We start from the raw sequence: 18,021 nt of genomic DNA on the forward strand, positions 1-18,021 counted from the left end.
AAATTGCTCAGGTTAGTTTTACCTTATGCCTATGGTCTCAGCATGATTATTAATAATACCCCCTTTTCAATCTACAAAGTATGGTCACTGTACACATAAACTAGGTTCCTAAAATCAGAAAAATGTTGAATATATATCCAGTCATGAAATAACAACATACGAATAGACACAAATAGGGTTAATAAATAAAATGAAACACTATTGGGAGAAGGCGCAGAGCTTGGCATTCAAAATAAATACTAAAATAAATGAGAGGTGACTGACTCCATAACTAATAAAAGCTCCACCAGATTCAACAATATCATAATTCAGACCAGAATTTCTATATTGTACTATAGTTTTTGTTGCTTTCACTAGCTCCTAAAGAAAATATACTTGCAACAGAAAAAATAAAGTTGTAAAACAAAAGTTAAAGCACTGGTACCTTGCTCCTGGAGTCTCCTAACAGCTGTAGGCAGGAAAATATTGAAGGATGGGGAAAAAGCATAGAGAATTATGTCAGAAGCATATGAGGGGATTGTTCTTGCAACAAAAGTGTACAGCAAAACACATCTTAGCAAACCAAAAATACAGGTTAGCAAGCGATTCATTATCAAGTGAATAATAATAAAGAATGCTTTCACAATGGCATTTCCTAACCCTCCTAAACTTCACATAAGGCCTTCCAATTCCTGCTGTAATTCTATGCTAAACCTCTCCCCACATCACTGAGGGATATCTCTAAAGCCACCATTAATTCTGTGGTCTATCACTATGATACAATCTGTCTGCCCCAAGGCTTCTATACTTCGAGGTGAGAATTGTGTACCATTTTGTGCTTTCTCTTCTGCAATCAGAGAAACCAAACAGTTTAAACAAAAAGTAGGAAGAGCAACAGCAGTGTAAATGGAGCTAGAGCTCAGAAAAAACCCCAAGTCAATGAAAGCCAAGGCTCAGACTCTCAAGTCCCACTCTGCCTCCTGGAACTTTGTACACAATCCCTCAGGCTATTCTTTACAGAACTCCTCCTCCCCAACCCAGGCCTTAACTGGAAATCCCATTTAACTAAGAATTAACACATCCATCATTTCCCACCCATCTGACCTCCACTTCTTGGGGTCTCTGAATAAATAAGAGACAGAATCTAAACCTGCAACTTAGAAGGAAAAAGAGCTTCAATGAATTCTGTTCCAGTGTGTGATTCTTAAATTTAAGCCAAGATTAAAGCAATTATCCTCAACTTCTGTATCTGCCAGAACAAAGGCAATCCTACGGGTCAGGCTGATGAACAGAACTGGCCAGGCAGCCCTTGCTTACAGGGGAAGCATCATGAGAGCGAAAACTGCTTGCTCACAGCCGCTTGTCAAAGAATCTGACTGATCGAGAATAAATGGAGGAGAGACAGGAAAAAGACAAAGTCAGAATCACTGTACTGTAAATTCTGATCACACAAAACATGGCTGAAATTTAAAACTTCAGGGTCTGAGAGCAGGCTATTTCCTTAGAAGAGAAGAAATCTTTAAACAGCACAAGCACAGCCAGATATTATTGGTTCTAAAGAACACCTAATTTAAATGGTGAGTACACAAATCAAAACATGCAAGAGGCTGTGCTCCTACTAGCTAAAATGTATCTAAAATGCAATTTGACCACAAGCAGATTCCACTAAAGAATTTTTTGATATAACCATAAAGTAAGGACCTCTAATGACTCTGTATTGTTTTTTTAGATGATACATTATAATGATGCAAAAACATTCCACCAGTGCTTCATATCGTCAAGGAATTAATCTTAAATTTGGGAAAAGTTTCCTTAAATATTGACTTATGAACTCATTAAAAAAAATAACAAAAACATATGGAACTACTGAGGTAATGGAATAAATGGAGATTTTTAAATCACAAAGCCTAATACCTATTATAATGATTTGTTTAGGTTATGCCATCAAAGCTTATAAAGCAATAGAAGAAACAGAATGAGAAAAAGATGATGCTGGGGGAGGGGGGAATGAAAAAAAGACACCCAATGACATCAGAGAAACTCAATGTCATCAAAATTTCCTTGATACTGAGGAACACTGAAGAATTACTTGATGCTAATCATTTTTGTAAGGCCAATTTTCACTTATGTACAGAGATAAAATTTTAAGAGGAAACAGTAATATAAATTTACCCTATATTTACATAATTTTGAAGAGTATCAAAGATGATTCAGTAACCTGATTTGGAGGCAATTTTCTGTTAAGCCAGAGAATAACGAGGATGAGTAATTCAGACTCTACACACATCGTGACTCTTACCAAAGCATCAGCAACAGCAGCTTCAAGATCTGTACTTGTGCTTAAAACACGCATGGCATTTACAGAACCAGGTATTCTTCCTGCCTGACCAAGGCCAAACCGGTCTATTTAAAAAACAAAAGCAAAATATGTTACTTTAATTCACATCTTCTCAATTCTTTGCAGGGTTCCCATCTCTTCCCACCTACAAACAGAGGTACTGAAAAAGCTCTAGCCAATTTTAACTACACTTGTAGTTTTAACTATAGTTGCTTACCAGTGGCAGAAAATAGATTGTTCACACTTAATACCACTGTGCCACAAAACATCCTGACAATTTAAATGGCTCTTTAATGATATTTTATTTATTGAAAAGTACTGAGACATGGGAGAGAAAGTAACTTATAGAAGGGACTTGAGCTAGGAGTTCAGTCTTTTAATCTATTTAGCATTCCCTCTAGAGCAGTGATTTTCAACCAGTATGCCACAAGAGGCACACTGGTGTGCTGCAAGAATTTTTAAAACATGGAATACCTAACTATTTAGTCAGGAGCACTGACCTCCTTTTCCCTTAGATTGTCAAATTAAAAAAAAAAAAAGGCAACAGTCAACACAACAATAGCAGTCTGGTGTGAATTAATCGAAATTATACCTATTTTCTCTTGGTCAGATCAGCAAAGAAATGTATTTTTTGTTATGCTGCAGAATTTCAGTAATTAGTTTATGTGTGCCATGAGATGGAAATGGTTTAAAATCACTGCTCTAAAGGAAAGTGGCCTGAGGTTTGGTGAAATTAATTAGAAAGCTTCAAGGTTTAACAAATGAGTTCTAATGCAATATGCAATAATGTTAAAATTTGAAACAAATGTACTCGATTTCTGTGCAAGTTTTCTTTAGTGTCACTTTTGTTTAACTATTATTAAGCTCAATTAATTTTAGGCATATGTTCATCATAAATCCTGTGTCACCAAAGGTTATTTAAAAATCAGTTTACTAAAATTCTTTAATCATCACCACAAAAAGCTAGCATCTTAACTGTAAAACATTAATAATTCAGATGATATTATATACATTTTTCCTGAGTCCCTCAAGAATTTTTAAATGATAGTCTTTATACATGTAGAAAAAATGGATAGAATTCAAAGAATTTAAAACAAGTTTTCAGTTCAAACAACTATGCTAAGGTTGCTAATGATCATGGACAAGGAGAAGTAACTTTTAAAAGTCCCTTTAAATCAGTTGACTAGCCTTCCTTAAGAAGCACTGAGATTTGAACTATAATAGGAGAAAGTCAGTGTAAAGTATATTCACAAGTGTATCACACTATCTACTGGTAAAACTTTCTTATTTAAAATGCTAAGATACAAAAAACCTTTGGAAAAAGTGTTAAGATAAAAAAGTTTTTTATTAACAAGAAAGACACTGCATAATGAAAATGTCTGTTATTAGCCACATGAAGCATTAAAAAAAAAAGACTAGTATGTTTTACATGAATTGATCTTTCCTATAAAATTATATATATATAAGATTTTTAGATGTGTAACATTTTTAGATGTGAAGTTCACCTACAAAACTGGTGAACTTCAAAAGTCAAATGTTATTTAGCTTTTTAAAAATGTCAGTTTCAAAACATTACATCTTCCATTGCCACAGAAAGGAAAAAAATGTAAACACTGCTAAAAAGTTATACAGTCATGAATTTTTATAAAGAAACAAAAATTGTATGTTATACTATCCCCTTTTTTAATGCACTTGCTGTTCATATTGAATGTTATTTTTAGTCATTTAAGGCAATTTAATGTGCCATAAAAACTAAATAGAAACCACAGAACAGTTATATCTATGTATCTCTATAGATATAAATTACCAGTTGAAATATGAAAGGTAAAATTTGAGATTTATTGTGCACATAGTTTCATAAATGATCTTTGTTCATCTTTTTTTTTCCCCATTAAAAAAGGGTAGATAGTAAGGGATTTATGAGTAACAGAATGGAAGTAATTCAGTTAAAAGCCATTTAAAAATTACCCAGCATGAACTTAAAGTCTATAAAAAATTTAAAAAAAAAGAAAATCGATCTCATGCCAGCAATTCTTGCTCCAGGGATAAAACTGATTTTTCACATACAAAATTAAAACTCTAAAAACAATGCAATCATTCTGTGCTTCCCAGATGTACACAGCTTTGTCATAAATTGTGACTGCAGATCCTTCTATATATATCACAGATAATTTGAATTCCAAATCTTGAGGGGAAATGTCTGGATCTAAGTAAAATTGTAAGTCTTCTGGTTTAACAACAGCAAAATCTGTTCTACATTCTCACTGCTCTGATACTTTTATGAAGCTCCATTTTCCCAGAGATGGATACATATGACTGTACCCTCAGTCTGGCCCATAACCTTCAGGGAAATGTGCTAATCAGAGCACATATTTAAAAAATGCATAGCTGGCTTCACTTAGAGAAAGAAGACAGAAAACATCTAACTTAATAAGTTGGTCACAGTTTTCACCTGTGATTTAATAGACTGTGCTTTACTCAATTCTGTAGTCATTTAGGATTGTTAGCATATCAAAATGATGCCAGTTAAATCTGGAAAATTGTAATATTATTGGATGCTTGCTTTTGCCCCAATGGCTAACCAGTAAAATTTTGGTATTGCCAGAATAGGGCTGAGATGGAAAACTTGGGGTCCAAAGGCTGCAAAAGCTCCACCAGCCTGACTATATTATCTGAATTCTGATCGACAATCCATTTATTTTTATACATATAAAATTATGTACGACATAATTTGATAACTAAACAGTACCTCCAAATAATTAGATTCTGACACTAATAACTAACATTAATAACCACCACTTTCTTGGGAGCAAAGACTTTGGAGATGAAAGAGTCTACTAGATGATATTCATACCCTATTCCCTCCTTCTGATACCTAGAGTTTGGGTTGTTTTCCTGGGGGAGGGAGCAAAAGGAGGGTAAGGTGCGTCCCCATTTTTTTTTGCTTTGTTTTGTTTTAACATAAATACAAACACTGGAGAAATAATGTCAAACAGGCTATAAAGCATCTACAGCCTATTAACAGAATCATAAACATTCAACAACTTAAAAAAATAAAAGCACGTGGGCGGGGGGGGATGAGGTGCATACATGCCAAGTGCTAGCCAACAATGATGAAAACAAATGTTAAAATGAGTGTGAAACTAGAACATATGAAGAAGCCAAGTCATGCAGTTAGCACTTGTTCACCTGACTGCCCAACAGATTCAGCAGTGGAGAGAGCACTAGTGGACCTGGAATGACGTCGAGAGGCTGCAGGTAAAAGGAACGGCAACACCCAAAGGATTAACACAGAAGTACCCAAGACAGAAAATGCCACAGTCCAAAGGAAATGCAGGGACTGCTACCAACAGGCCACGTTTCCTCATGAAAAGAAGTGGTGCTAGATATGAATGGATAGCAAGTGCCAATCCCCAAATTCCATGGCAGCCTGCTGGCTCTCACATGGCTATTAAACACACAGGCACAACAAAGGCACTCTTTAAAGTGTTCCTTATGCATCAACTAATTCAGACTCCAGGTTGATGTGCACGCCATGAAGCCTCTGTCAGCCATTATGAAAATATGCAACATGAAGAACATCAGGAGCCACAGAGCACCGTCTAAATCCCGGTGTAGAACAGCAGTAGAAATGGATTAACTCAGCCCACAAGATGTCTCATCAGTATGTGATGCATATACAACCATGCACCAAAAACAAAAGCATAGAAGTTCATAATGTTATTTGAACAGAAACAGAATGAAATCACAAGGGGGCTCAACAACTGGAATTCCATTTTCCTTGGTCAAAATGTTTGTTCTATTGCATAAATATCCTAATTAATGAATTTACTTTTTAAATTTTTAAAAATTTACTGATACTAGTGAGGGGGGAAGGGAAGGGGAGAGAGAGAAACAGACAGACATCGCTTTTGTTGTCTCACTTATTTATGAATTCACTAGTTGATTCTTGTATGTGCCCTAACTGGGGATTGAACCTGCAACCTTTTCGTATCAGGATGATCTAACCAACTGAGCTACCCAGCCAGGGCTGAATTTACTTTTTAATTATTGAAAATATAGTATTCAGTTTAATGGCCTTCCTTGGAGGGGCATTTGCAGTACTATGATTATGAGCACTGGCTCTGTAGTACAACTGAGAGTAAATCCTGGTTTGATCACCAAGTTGTAAAACCTATAGCAAAGTAATTCTGTGTCTCAGTTTCCTCATTTGTAACGTGGTGCTAATAATGGTACCTACCTCTAGGGTGTTAAGAGAATTAAAAGAGATCATACAGAAAGCACTAAACACAATGCCAGGCACAGAATAAACAGTGAGTTAATAGTTGTCGTAGTGATGCCCGTGGTGGCAGTTAACAGGTAAAAGTAAATCCCACCTTACATTTAGACATGAAATATTGTTTTATTAGCAAGTATTCATAATAAGCATAGTAACTCATCAATCTGAGGAAATGTATGCTAAATGCCATCCTCATGTGGAGAGAATAACATTCAGAAATAACTATGTAATACAGATTTGATTCGAACCATAAATTTATTGACCAGAGTGCCACACAATATATGGCTTTTCTTTACCTCAGGAAAAACAAAAACAAAAGCAAGATATGTTTTTATTCATTAATCTCAAAAGAATATGATGACTGCACCACAGAAAATTCATAGGTTTAACAAAGTATACTAAACAGTGCTACTTCCCACACACACTGCTACAGGTAAGTATCCTGTACATTTTAACATTCACACAGTCATAAAGTATCAAAACCTCTTCGATATAATTATATTTATTTAAGATCATGTCACTTTATGGAATGCACATATTTGTAGTATATGTGGTATTAAACAGCAAAGGCTACCTGGTCAATAAGGACAGACCTTTACCAGCTTGTAAAAAGAAAATTAAAAAATTCCTAATTCATCAAGAAGTACAAAAATAAATCAGCATTCTCTAAAACATATATTATAAAAATTGCTTTACTCAAATAAGGAAGTTGGCAAAATATTTTGTAAGACTGAAACAGAGTAGTCATTTTATTATATAAGCATATCAGTACCGCTTGATAACTGAAAACAAAAAATAGCTTTTAAGGAATACATGATCTAAAGGTTTCTTATAAAATTGTCCTTTGGTTCTATTTCAGCAGAATATTCTATTGTAATATGTCATGTAATGAGTCCTTTGTCACATTCTCAGTAAATATCCGACAATGAAATCCAAGGTGAACCCATTTACATCAAAGACTTATTTACAAGTCGTCAGGCCCTGAATTTCACTTAAAACCTATCACTGTAACCATATACACATATATATTCATACTATTAAAATGGCCCAAAACAACGCTGTAATAAAAACGCAAACTTAAAACCAATATATATTCACCGAAACATAATTACTTTCACACACACACACCCGCCCTTTTTTGAAAGTGAAGGCTGGTCATATGAATTGATACAAAGGGGACTCAACACACAAATTCACTAATTTATAAAGGGGGCACAAAATGATTACTTAAGTGAATTAGAAAAAACTGAAAACTTCACATTCCTTGAAGGGCATTGTAAATTCCCCTGAATTCCCAGGTCCTAACCCCCAAGCTGGAAATCTCCATTTCACTGATCACTTTCTATCTGCCTAAGTCTGGACAGTCCTCACAAAAAGCATGTAATACATTCAGAGGAGCAAATGAAAGACACTACATTATCAAAAGTGCTTTCAAATTTTTGAAAAGGCAGAGGGATAATACCTGTCCCAGAGGGACCACAAGGGATTATGCCTATCAACTGCTCAGAATGGTGCCAGGTATAAGGGGAAACAAAAGTTCCATAAGCAAATTTTTATGGAGGGGGAAAAAGGCATGGTAGAAAAATTCAGTGGAAAAGATGTTACTATTGCCCTGACCACAAAAGAAGACATGTGTTGATGCTGGAGTTCATCAGGAAGGGGAAATAGCTGCACATACACCTTCTGCCTTGGTGGAAACAATTATGCATTTCAGCATTCTGGGTTCTCACCAAGACACAGAGCAGACCCACTTTACCAAAGAAAGTGAGTAACAGAACAGATCATTTAACTCCTCAGGGTTCAATTAGGACCTCCAAAGTGCAGCCCAGGTTGCCTGGTCCACAGACCACATGCTGAATTACAAAGGCTTACTTCTATGAACAGTAACATACCAGGACATGTATGAAATAAAAAGACTGAATTGCTTATAAGAGACAAAGTGGCCAATAAACAGATTGAATTGTTTGCTTATATAAGAAGTTTTCTGGAAGGTCAAATAGTGAGAAGGATGCAAAGAAATAGAGCCTTAACTTAAAAGGAAAAATCACTAGTTCATTCAAGAAAAAAAAAAAAATCATTGCTACCCTTGATTTGTTGAGGATTCCAATCTAATGCTTCAGATTGCTGTGAAAGAGCTGATGTGCACCAGGTAAACTGCCCAACTTAGGTTCTTGTATTAATCAGGCAGAATTCCTCACAAAGCCATCTTCTCACTAAGTCAAGAGAGTCATCCAGCAGGCTTTTTCATCTGTTACCTGCTCTGCCTGCAGAACTTTGTAAAGGACAATGGGTCATAAAAGAATGTATCTAGACTTTGATTACTGACACTGGGAAAAAAAGATATTGGGAAGAAGTATATGACATCAGAAGGCAACAGAAACAACTACTAAAACCTTATAGTTTAGACATGGTTATATTTGAAAGACCAATTACATAATCAAAGTGAAAATAATAGACTGCTGCCTTCTACAGTTCCATATGACAACTTCAGGCCTAGACCTAATCGTTGTAAAATGATTTCCACCTGTTACGCCTATCAAGCGGAAAATACACAGTTGTACAGAACTTTACTTGCCAAAGACCTAAGCCAATTACTGAAGAATACAAAATACTTCTTTTATGTAGAAGTATGTGTCGACAGATGTCTTTGAGGATTAATAATTTGCACTATGCAAAAAAGCAGTTTATGTATCCATATTAGAGAAACGCAGAACTTTAAAAGGTAAATAAAATATTCTATAATGGATACATGTTTCCCCTTTTGTCTTCTTTTTCCTGAATTCTACAAACTGTTATAATACAAATTCTGAATATAAGAAAAACTGAGGGTGGGGTGGGAAATGAGCAGCCCCAATTGGCACCTGGTTGTGATCTGAGGTAGGGTACTTACACCACCTTAGGGCAACCAAGTACTGTGATTTTTTTTTTTGTCCTGGGATGGCAGGAGGTCACAGACATTAAATAGCCATTGAGACCAGGAAGAATGAAAATATCTAATTAACAATAAACATCATGAAATTTTGCATTGTGCTATATACCTAAGCAATTTATCAAAAAGCTATTTTTAGATTGCTTTAAAGAAAGCTTGGAAATGATTCAGTTAAAAACAGCATGGCTAGTATTTTCATTCACGCTGCTTTGTAAATTAATGTCATCACTCCAAAATTAAACACATTTAATAGCCTAAACATTATCATGATTTTACTTTTCGTCTTTCGTTGAATTGAATCACTTATGGCCTAACCTCTGGTAAAATTAAACACAAATTGTAGAAATCCAATGAGTAAGGATAAACTCTCTGTTAAGTCTACCGTTAAGCAGCAAATTAACTTTGGCTGAGCTACACCTTATATTAGAAATCACCACAGATTGGCTTGCCTGGCAGCAAGTGATTGTAAATGACAACAGCATGGAGTGAAGTGATGCTTTTTTCCTCTAATATATAAAAACTCTAAATGGCCCAAATTCAAGCATGCAGAGGGGGACAGCAAGGGTAACTAAGGAAGAAGAAAGAAAGAAAGGAAGGAAAGGAAGGAAAGGAAGGAAAGGAAGGAAAGGAAGGAAAAGAAGGAAGGAAGGAAAGAAAGGAAGGAAGGAAGGAAGGAAGGAAGGAAGAAAGGAAGAAAGGAAGAAGGAAAGAAAGAAGGAAAGGAAGAAGGAAAGGAAAGGAAGGAAAGGAAGGGAAGGAAGGAAAGGAAGGGAGGGAAGGAAGGAAGGAAGGAAGGAAGGAAGGAAGGAAGGAAGGAAGGAAGGAAAGAAAGAAAGAAAGAAAGAAAGAAAGAAAGAAAGAAAGAAAGAAAGAAAGAAAGAAAGAAAGAAAGAAAGAAAGAAAGAAAGAAAAAGAAAGAAAGGATCACAATGACAGTAAGAGGAGGGAAAGCAGGTCATTCCACCTAGCGGTATCTGGGGCAAGCATTTGGAGCGGGGAAAGGACTCTGATCCGAGAGCCAGCGCCTACATGTACTCACCCAGTGGAGGGAAGCCCCGAGCAGGGCTTGTATCTCGGCTGCTCTCACGGCTGGTATCGCGGCTGCACCCCTGACTCATGCTGGGTCGAGGGATACGGCTGCTCCGTGCTAGTGTGCAGCATGAGGGGTTTCAGAGAAGGTGAACAAGTTTAATGAAGGCAGAAAAACTCACAAAATGTCAGTCACATTCCATTAATGTAATCACGACATTGTCCGCGACTGAGCACCTATTCCTGCTATGATCTCCTGCTATGGTCACTGACTGACATACCAACAGGAGAAGGTTTGGATAAAAACTCAACTATGCTCAATGACTCAGAAAGCTGTGAATTGTGGTATGAAGGTGAAATAACACCTAAATGTAAGAAATGAAAAGAAAGCTTCCAAAGATCAAACTGGCGTCAGAAAAGAAAAGCTCAAAAGCCTTTCAGAAATGATCAGTTTTTACGGCTTTAGCGAACTTCTCCCCAAGAAGATAAAGGACCAAAGCCATTTTCATGTGCAGTGGTTTCTTAGAAAGATAATTTAATTTGGATTAATAAACAAAATAAAGGTTCTGGTCACTGAAATTAATGAACTTACCTAATTAAAAGAGAGCTCACCTCTCAGCTTGGCCTTCTTTACAAAGAGAAGTCATAAGGACTGACACAGCTAGAGAACGTGCACACTTTTACTAAGTGTATAGATGCTTCAATCATATTTCAGTATCTAAACTGACAGATATAAAGAATTGAGATTGCTACCCCCTTTTTAACTGGTCCCAACATTAATTCCTGCTTTTTCTATGGGAATCCAAAAATCTGCCTGTGGTCCCTGCTCGAGTGCCTTCACTTATACAGCCTTACACCAGTCCAGTGTATGTGGACTGATGATCCCTTCACTGACCTGAAAATGGCCCATTATGATTATGTATGGATAACTTTATTATTCTCATGGTACAAAACCCTGAAAACACGGTCACATGAATAGCCTAAGGTCTAATAGAACTTATTGTAAAAGCTGAGAAAAAAGACTGTGATGCTCTTGTATTTCAATTTAATTTGAGAAAAGAGAAATACGGTACTGGCAAAATACTGGGAAACAACTTGGCATGCTGATGCATGTACCCACCAATAAATATAACAGCTGATGGGGACAATGCATATTTTATCTTGACAGGATTTATTAATTATGGACTGTGTAGAAATAACTTCTTCAAAAATTTTGGAAAAAATAAATTTGATTCACAGATGTAAAAACATGGCTGTTTTCCCATCAATGAATCAATGAACGTGGTCTATTATTTTAGAGCAAAGGTATATTAATTGTATGGTCAAACCACAACAAGAATATCTTATAAACCAGGGTCATAAAAACCCCTCCGAGATAAAGAAGAACACATGAGTGAAAAACCAATCAACTTCTAACTGTGGCCTTTCCCAGGGCTGGAGTTGAATTAGACCCGAAAGGTATGTAAGTGGTTAAGGTCTGCGCTGGCAAGCAACGAAAGATCAAGCACAGAAATGCAATCTGAGCAACAGTCAAAACAGAGTTGCATTTGGAATTCTCTAGTAATTCCTCAATCCTCCTTCATTTTGCCATAGTGATATGGGAGCACCAAGTTTCCACTCAAAGCAGCAGTGACTGTTTAATCAGCAATTTTGATAACATTCTAGACAGTTCCTACAATGAGGGCAAAAGCAGTGGGTGCCAAATTAAACCCTTAAAAAACCTAGGAGAATCTACTGAACCCACCAATACATGAGAAAGTTGCATAGAACCTACAAAGCAACACTGTTTATCCTTAGAGGATGAATACCACATCTAATTTACAAAATTACCTCTGCAATGCCAGGCTAACTCACTGGTTTAGCCTCCACTTAGGAAGGTTACGAAAGTTACCATTTAAAGAGAAGATACTGTGAGGCAAGGTACATTTGGTAAGTAGTTCCGAGTTCCCTGATGAAAGGCATACATGAAAATATTGTCTATTCCACTGCCTACTCCAAAACAAATAATCAAAAGTAATAAAAACAGTCCTGGTAGTTTTTAACATATGTGTATGCTTAATTGAGCATTTTCTTCTAGTTCTTGCCAGATTACTTCTGAAATTTTACCAACTCCCCCTCCCTTCCTTAAATTAACATACACGCCATAGCAATGGGAAATCTCTGTTCTCTCCCTGCTTTGTGAAGGCAATACAGAGTATGAAAAGGGATAGAGAGATGTGATCCGAAATAACAATATGCATAATTCTTAATCAGGTTTAGCCTCCTAGTGTTTCACCCAGAGAAAGTTCATTCTCTAAAACACCTGACTGGCTGTTGTAACATATGGAAAAAGAATTGTCTACAATTTTGTAAAAATCTGCCCATATAGTTGCCCCAAACCTCACTTAAGTACGTCTAGCAGTGATATCAACAGTTCAATTGATCAATAACTTAAAACACTTAAAATACCACTTCCAGAGACCATTCTACAAAAGGATTTACAATAAGTATATTAAAAAATCATTAATTAGGTGGTCAAAACCAAAAAACAATATACAAAATCAACTTGTCTCTTTACTGGGAGCCAAAAGTGAACATTCTTTGTAAGAATATGGAGGAGACGGCATAATAGAGGAGGAAGAAATGATTTGAACTTATTCTTAGGTAGCTCTGGAATCTTGAAATGCTGGGAATGCTTGAAATGCTTACATGAAATTCTGGGAAGCCTTGAGGAACCATTGATTGGTTTTCATTTCTAGAGAGACACTTTATTCCACCTTTGCAGTGTTTTAACTGTATTCCTGACTTTATTTTAACTAACTGTATTTTAACTTTTGCCTTTTAAGTAAGAATCCTACCAGAACTTACACAGGAGTACAAGAAGAATAAGGAAAAGTACCAGAAGTTAAAGACATAAAATATCTCTCTAGGCTAAATATTATCATGTTTTAGTCTTCCACACAGTAATCTAATTTAACTGCTGAAATTGATTATTAATTTTTAATTCTTTCAAATGTTTTAAGCCAGAGAATCTGAAAACATTTTATACACAAACCCACAGAATGTAAGTTGTAAAAAGTCAAATATTTTTTATCTTTTTTCAACAGATGAATGGGAAAAGAAAAAACCAAAAGCAAACTTCCAAAATATAATTGCTATAAACATTAGCTATTTATGTGATTTTATTATTTGTAAAAAAAAAAAAAAAAGAAGAAAAAAAAAGAAAGAAAAAACCACAAAAGTGAAATAATTCACAAATAGTATATTCTTGTACTTGGTTGAAGAAATTGCCAAGAAAAAAAATAGGGTAGCAGGGTTTTATTTTGTTTCTTTGCTATTCTACAGGAATTACATCCTGTTTTGCTAAAGTAAATGCTAAAGAAGAAGCATTTCTTTTTAATCAGAGAGAGAAAAATTTACTTAAATATTATTTCAAACAAAACAGTGTAACTGAATCAAACATAATTTATAGATAACTGACATTAATTCTCAGTGCAATTTCTAAAGCCTAGTTTAGCTATAATTAAACCTATTAATTAGTTTGGGAATTATATAAAATATTCTTATAAGATGACCCCTCTGTTTTTGAATATTTATATTCAAAGTTGCTATGCAATGAACCAAGTATTTAGACATAACAGGCATATACCCCGTATATACTAAATGACCATAGTAATATAAGTATACAACCTATTACTGAAAAATGCTAGTATCAGACACCCTATAAAATAGAATCTCTAATATTAACACAGGCAGAAGTGGGAAGACATACTTTATTCATATACATGTCTTTATATCTGTTGTGTATATGTGCATTCTCACAATGTGCAGAAATTTAAGTAAGATAACTTCTTGTATCAGAATATGTGTATGACCTCAAAACTTGACATATAACTAATCCCCATAATTAGCATCAAGGAGATACCTTTCTTCAAAATAGTGTTTCAAACTAAGAACTCTTTGGAAGGGAACAGACTCCTATTCATTCTAATTGATGGATGATGATGTTTCATAGTACCTCTTTTAAAAGTTTATTAAATGTGGTCTTTTCAACTGTTCACAACAAAAACTTCATAGTTAGGACCATGGAATATCAGGCTTTAGAATTACGGTAGATAACTAAAGTTGATTTATTTTCCAATTTGAAGATAAAAATGGTATCTTTAATAAATAAAAAAATAAATCCCCCTCCCCCAAAATTTAAAAGTATGAAACCAAATCTGAATTGCCAAGAGACATTCTATGAACTAAATTAACTATGGAAAAAGGACAGTATAAACCTCCCAGCCAGATATGAATTCAAGTCCATTTTCAAAACATAACCAGATCCAAACACTCATATGTTATAGTATCAAGTCTGAAATTTAGATATTCCAGCCATGACTATTTTCTCTGGTTGTAACCATATTATTCGCTATTACTGGATCCAAATAACCTGTCACCTCAGGGAGCAGGCTACAATAAAAAGTGCCAAAAAAGTTGGCATTATTTAGAATTAACAAAACCACTGCTTGGTTACATTTCTCACTTGCTTTGGAAATGTTATTAGTCAAACCAAATCCTGTGTATTCTTTTTCATATATATATATGTATATGTATGTATATATATGTATATGTGTGTGTATATATGTATATATATACGTGTGTGTGTGTGTGTGTGTGTGTGTATATATATCTGCCTGTGCCTTCTCACAGCTGAGGCAGCCTTCAAGAACTTTCAGGAGCTGGACCCTACCACCCCAACCCTCACCTCCCACCCCAACCTGAAGAACTTCCTTTGCTGTAACCACATGAATTACCTGTGGTGGCCAGAATGCACTATACTTCCTCTTAGCTGACTGCTTGTGCACATGCTTCTCTCTGTCCTAGGGCACCATTCTCCTCACCTTCCCACCCTGCCTAAACTTACCTTACACTTCTTCAAAACACAACCTATTCTGGGGAGCCCTTCCAAGTAGGAAATCTGGGAGAATTGGGGCAGACAAGGACCCAAAAACACTCCTTTTCTTGGACAATTCTTGCTTTCAAGTAAAACTGTGACTGAAAAGAAACTCACTCAGACATCTTGGTGCAGTTGGTATGCCAAGTATTATGGGATTCTGAGGACTCCCACCCTCACTGGGATCCAGCAGAAGGGCTCCAAAGCACCAAGTCATAGTATTTGTCATACTCTATACATTTTCACCTCTAAGGCTGCAAGCTCTTTGAAGTCAGAAGCTCCATCTATTTCACTTATCTTCAATCCTTAAGTCTAACAAGGTACACAGCACTTCACAGTAAACATTCAAGTAAAAGTTGAGGAAAATAAATGAATAAATGAGAAACAAAAGCCAATAAGACTACAGTACCCTGATTTCACATTAATAATTTTTTACCCTTAGAAAGGAGGTAAAAATATGAGTATGAACATAGGTTTTTCATAATATGTTGCAAGAGACTTCCACCTCTTATATTAAAAAGGTACTGTACAAATTGCATTTTAATAGAGGTAAAAGGTCTTTAAGCTACTGAGAGTAATTCTGCATATTATTAAAATAAAACTTAATACTAAAACACAAAACTATTATATAGTTTCCACCTATTTCTAGTTTTTATGTTTGAACAATATTGTATCAAAATTAAGTACATATACATATTCTTTGACTGTAAGTTTCACCAATCAGGTTAGAGGAAATCAGAATTAAAATGTGTACCCTATACATTGCTTTTGAAAATTTATATAGATTAATAGCTACTTAGTGCTATTCAGTGAAAGAAAAATGAAGAGCAAAAATTGCTTCTAATTAGAAAGTAAAAAATTCTGCCTGTTCCCCCAATTGTAGTATTTTGCAAAATGACTCTAAAACACAAAAGCCCACCATGATACAATTCTCTCTCATCAATTTGAAGAGTAAGCCCCATACCTTTTTACAGTTATAACTGAAACCTGAACATACATAATCTATAAAAAGCACAAATCAAAATGTCTTTTTAACACAGGAAAAATGATATCCTCAGTTCAAAAACAGATCTCTATTTCCTGGATTAGATAAAGTCATTAGATTATAATAAAAATTCTGACCAAGTTAGAAATAGTGTTCCAAGGTCTTAGAGAATCCTTACCTAATCCTATTCGGTTTGGACTTGTTTCTCGGCTACATCCCTGACTCCTGGGAATCTTGCTTCGTTTTTCTGAAGAGGGTGTCACAGGTGGGCCTCTTGAGGAGCCCCCAGAAAGGCCACTGTAACCACTTCCCAACAATTTCCCTGGGGAACTTGACCGGCTGCCAGCTAAAAATGAAGCAAAAACAAAACTGAATAATGGATATAACCAGGGAATAAATTACAGCAATTTCAGAAACGAGTTTACATATAACAATTTGGATCAAAAATAAGTTGTAGTTGGTGTTTATACTAATTTTTTAAAAATGTAGGAGCATAAAAGAACATCAAATTGTCATAAAAGAGTATTTATACAAGAGTACCTAAAAATTTTTTCAAAAGAGCAGGCTGAGTACAAACAGCCTCCCTGTTCCATAGCATATGTCTAGAAATAACCACAAGTGATTATTATTTTTTTTCCTCTCAGAGTTGACACATCAAAACTTTTAAGTATAACTACTGAGAGAGTAGAAATATAAACATAACAGAAATTTCTTAAATATTAGTGGTCAAAAATGGATCCAAGAAAACTCCATTAATCTAACAAATGGAAGAAAGGAAAGGAGGAGGAAGGAATAACTAGAAACGTGGTAAATAAAAATTTCAAAATGAAATGGTACAAATAAGCTCAAACCTCATGTGGCTAGATTAAAAACGTCTATTAAAAAGACAAAGATTTTTGGAGTGGTGTAAAAAAATAAAATTAAATTCAATTGTATGTTGTTTATAAGAGACAGACTACATACCTAATACAACAAAATAGAATAAAACACAGCATTAAAATAAAACAAAGGGCATTTCATAATGAAAAAGAGATTTCTCCATGAAGATATAATCACAAACCTTTATGCTCCAAATAACATAGATTTGAAATATAACATGAGACTAAAATTACAGGAAGAAATTGAAAAGGTTATATTAATTACCTCTCAGAAAGACTCACAGCTACTGAAAGACTATTATACCTCTCAGAAATTGACAGAGCAAACAGTCAAAATCATATAGATATATATAAACACACCTCCGACATATACATGTGTAACTCAACAAAGAGAATACACATCCTTTTGGTTGTTCCACACGTGTTACAAAAACTAAATTTATACTAAGCCTTAAAGGGAATCTCAAAAATTTACAAAAGTAGCCCTGACTAGTGTGGTTCAGTGTGCTGGGTGTTGTTCAGCAAATCGAAACGTTGCCAGTTCCATTCCCAGTCAGGGCACATTCCTCGGTTGTGGGCCAGGTCCCTGGTTGGGGGTGTGCCAGGGGCAACCTATCAATGTTTCTCTCTCACATATTGTTTCTCTCTCTTTTTCTGTTTCCCTCTCTTCCCCTTGCTCTAAAGCA

At 35.3% G+C, this 18,021-nt stretch overlaps 1 protein-coding gene across 1 annotated transcript in view; it reads right to left on the reverse strand.

Moving 5' to 3' along the window:
* CLASP1 (cytoplasmic linker associated protein 1) overlaps positions 1-18,021 on the reverse strand; it is a 266,333-nt gene that overhangs the window by 80,497 nt on the left and 167,815 nt on the right. The window contains exons 24-27 of the mRNA XM_054575023.1: positions 16,636-16,803; positions 10,565-10,672; positions 2,279-2,382; positions 425-448 (exon numbers count right to left, since the gene is read on the reverse strand). Coding sequence (XP_054430998.1) covers positions 425-448; positions 2,279-2,382; positions 10,565-10,672; positions 16,636-16,803 — 404 coding nt within the window. The remainder of the gene's footprint in view (positions 1-424; positions 449-2,278; positions 2,383-10,564; positions 10,673-16,635; positions 16,804-18,021) is intronic.

This window comes from Pteronotus mesoamericanus, unplaced genomic scaffold, assembly GCF_021234165.1.
Source record: "Pteronotus mesoamericanus isolate MK-2021 breed Mesoamerican mustached bat unplaced genomic scaffold, CSHL_Meso_final contig_27, whole genome shotgun sequence".
Taxonomy (NCBI): domain Eukaryota; kingdom Metazoa; phylum Chordata; class Mammalia; order Chiroptera; family Mormoopidae; genus Pteronotus; species Pteronotus mesoamericanus.